At 39.8% G+C, this 2,900-nt stretch overlaps 1 protein-coding gene across 1 annotated transcript in view; it reads right to left on the bottom strand.

Moving 5' to 3' along the window:
- Window positions 1–2,900, bottom strand: part of Col5a2 (collagen type V alpha 2 chain) — a 153,329-nt gene that overhangs the window by 23,241 nt on the left and 127,188 nt on the right. Inside the window, exons 32-36 of the mRNA XM_023712336.1 lie at window positions 2,411–2,455; window positions 2,019–2,117; window positions 1,565–1,672; window positions 1,198–1,251; window positions 77–137 (exon numbers count right to left, since the gene is read on the bottom strand). Coding sequence (XP_023568104.1) covers window positions 77–137; window positions 1,198–1,251; window positions 1,565–1,672; window positions 2,019–2,117; window positions 2,411–2,455 — 367 coding nt within the window. The remainder of the gene's footprint in view (window positions 1–76; window positions 138–1,197; window positions 1,252–1,564; window positions 1,673–2,018; window positions 2,118–2,410; window positions 2,456–2,900) is intronic.

The following is a 2,900-nucleotide window of genomic DNA, read 5'->3' as shown; positions in this document are numbered from 1 at the left end:
TAAGAAAGAGAGGATTTGGAAAAAGGGCCAAAATCAAAGGGCCCTAAGATTTTGATTTCACAAAATAGCAACTTGCGATTTACCTTTTCTCCAGTAGGACCAGCAGGACCAGAAGGGCCCAAGGGACCAGGAAGACCCTGCCAATGAACACAAGATGGTCATGTTGAGAAGGATAATCTACAAGAATCTCCAGTTAGAGCAGATGAACAAAACCAGAGAGACTTTTGTTAGAGCTTGCCTATTTTTACAAATCATAATTTTCAATAAGTGACATAATTTTTAAATTTTCAATTTTTCTGTCTAACACCATACCATGTTTACCAGATTTTTCTCTACAAACACTTTAGTCTTCTTCATCCAACTCAATTCACATACTCAGAAAACTGTCTTCAAAGCATTAGTGCTAGAGTAACGCTATGCTTCAACCAGGTCTCTCCTTACTAATATCTCTAATTCTTTGCTAATAACTCTAATGAATTGTAAGTAACATTAAAATGAGGATTTCATTATTTTACAATATTTCTTACATTGTTATATAATAGAGGACAGCACTGTATTATTTTTACAAGTGAAATTGTGCCAAAACATTTTCTTTTCTGCATTCTTTTTGAGTGAAAAGGAATGTCACCACCCAGCTGCACTACATTGGTTAAGCAGGTAATTTGCATCCATCTATTCTAACTGTCCTTGGAACTGCAAGTGTGCTGTCTAATTATAAGGACCTTAGTTGTTAAACATCAATTCTTCCAAGAGATGGACCAGTGTTTTGGTGCGAACCATTCTTCCTGACATTACACATTCAGCTTCTGTATTGATGGATACATGCATGATGATTCCCTGAGCACCGGTTTTCCAACTCCTGAAACCCAGTACCTTGAGAAACTCTTACTACAGCTTTGCCTACTGCAGCTTTTACTTGGTGGTGTGTTCATTGGCATTTAACAGAAATGAAAATTGGACATAAAAAGATGAGGAAAATGATGAGAGACCACACTCCGGAAAGCACGGGCTCATTAGGTTTGGGTTTTATTTCATTCTTTCAGCAGTAACTATATTTTTTGCCTTTCAGAAGTTCAGGAGAGGCACAATAACTCTCCACATTTGAGCTACATCCTACCTCAGCGCCATCATGCTCTAAGTGCTGACCACTAAGGAAACATGATTAATTTTTTTTGAGAAAATCATGCTCTCACTTACTCTTGCTCCGTCATTTCCAGCTGTGCCCTCAGCACCTTTCTCTCCCATGCCACCCTGGGAAAACACAAGAGATACCATTTATTCATTCAGTTGTCTCTTACACTTACCAGGAAGCGCCCTGCAGGCCAGGGTTTTTCTTCTTACCTGTATCTCCTTTAACTACAGTCAGAACCTGATGGGCATTGTCTCAATAAATGTTTATTACAAGAATGGATGAATACAAGAATGAACAAATGAATGAAGGGATGGACGGATCATGACCAGGTTGGCAGAGGAAAGAAAGCCTCGTTCAAGAAACCACTCTCAGTAGAAAGTCTGCAGAGGGAACTTGAGAACAATAGAGGAATAACTCAGCAAACAGACTTACTCTGTCACCCTTGGGGCCTGGAGTGCCTGCAATGCCTCTCTCTCCGGGCATGCCTTGGAGACCGGGGGGGCCTGTGTCTCCCACTGTCCCCGTGGGACCGGGACTGCCCTAAAATGAACAAACATCAGTGACCACACCAACACAGTAGGACTGGCCTATGTGAAACTGCTGCTTAATGAACCAGGTACAATTGAGTCAAAAAACTATCTGTGTCTCAGAATGGGTAATAACGTGTTCCAGATCATAATCATGTTCAAAGAAGAGACTTCTTTTCAGGTCATTCTTCCATCACAAAGACATAAAAACACCCACGAAAGCACTTATTGAATATTTGTTGAATAAAAATGTGATACAATCAACTTATCTTGAAAAAACCAAGAGACATGCATTGTGACAGCAGCCCCCCGCCCATGGCAACAGCGTAAGAGCAGCTGAGTGCACAAGGGTCTCTTACCTTTGGGCCGTCGGGACCATGTCCTCCAGCCATGCCCTTCTCGCCAGGGAGCCCAGTGATTCCTGGTTCTCCTCTCTCTCCAGGGTTTCCTCTTTCTCCCTAGCATGACATCAGAGCATCAGTCACAGTGCTTGATCTAAAGGTGGGTTAAAAGTGTTCCTGTAAAAAGGCTACTAGTAGAGAAAACTTTGGAAAGGAGCGCCTATTGGCTCACATTTTCTACTTCAGCTCTAAGAAATGAGAGAGTATTTTCGTTTCACCTATTTCTCATAAAGTTGATTTTCATCTAGTAAAAGAATCTAATCATTAAAAAAGCCTGTTTTAATAAAAGTTACATTTGCAAACTGAACTCAATTGTAAACAAAATTAATCATGAAACAGAAAGCACTTACTCGTGGTCCTAAGGGACCAACAGCGCCAGGATCTCCAGGAACACCCTATAAATACAATTTTAAAAGAAAGGAGAAAAGCATTGAGCTCGTTCTTAGGTATTTATTAGAAATCTTTCCAAACCACACACCTAATTTATTTCATTGTGCTATTATAAGGCTGAATAGTCCACAATAGTGAAGAATGAAAAATACGTATATTTTTCTAAATGAGACAATAACACACCTGTTGGTTAGAAACAGCTTTCCAGAAAATATACATTCCACCTGAGTATTTGGGGCTTTTTCACAATGAGAAAGTATAAAATATTTTTACACAAAGGTAGCACATTTTCTTCTTTTTAGAGACAGCAGAATACATTCCAAGTGTCTCTTATTTCCTAATGGACCATGAAGAAGTTTGCACAGAGAAAAGTAATATCAATAGCAATGGAGAGGGGCTGGTGAGATGGCTCAGTGGTCTAAAGCACCTACTTAGAACAAGCTTAGCAAA

This window comes from Octodon degus, unplaced genomic scaffold, assembly GCF_000260255.1.
Source record: "Octodon degus isolate 3935 unplaced genomic scaffold, OctDeg1.0 scaffold00025, whole genome shotgun sequence".
Classification (NCBI taxonomy): domain Eukaryota; kingdom Metazoa; phylum Chordata; class Mammalia; order Rodentia; family Octodontidae; genus Octodon; species Octodon degus.
This window is presented reverse-complemented; position numbering and strand designations above follow the sequence as displayed.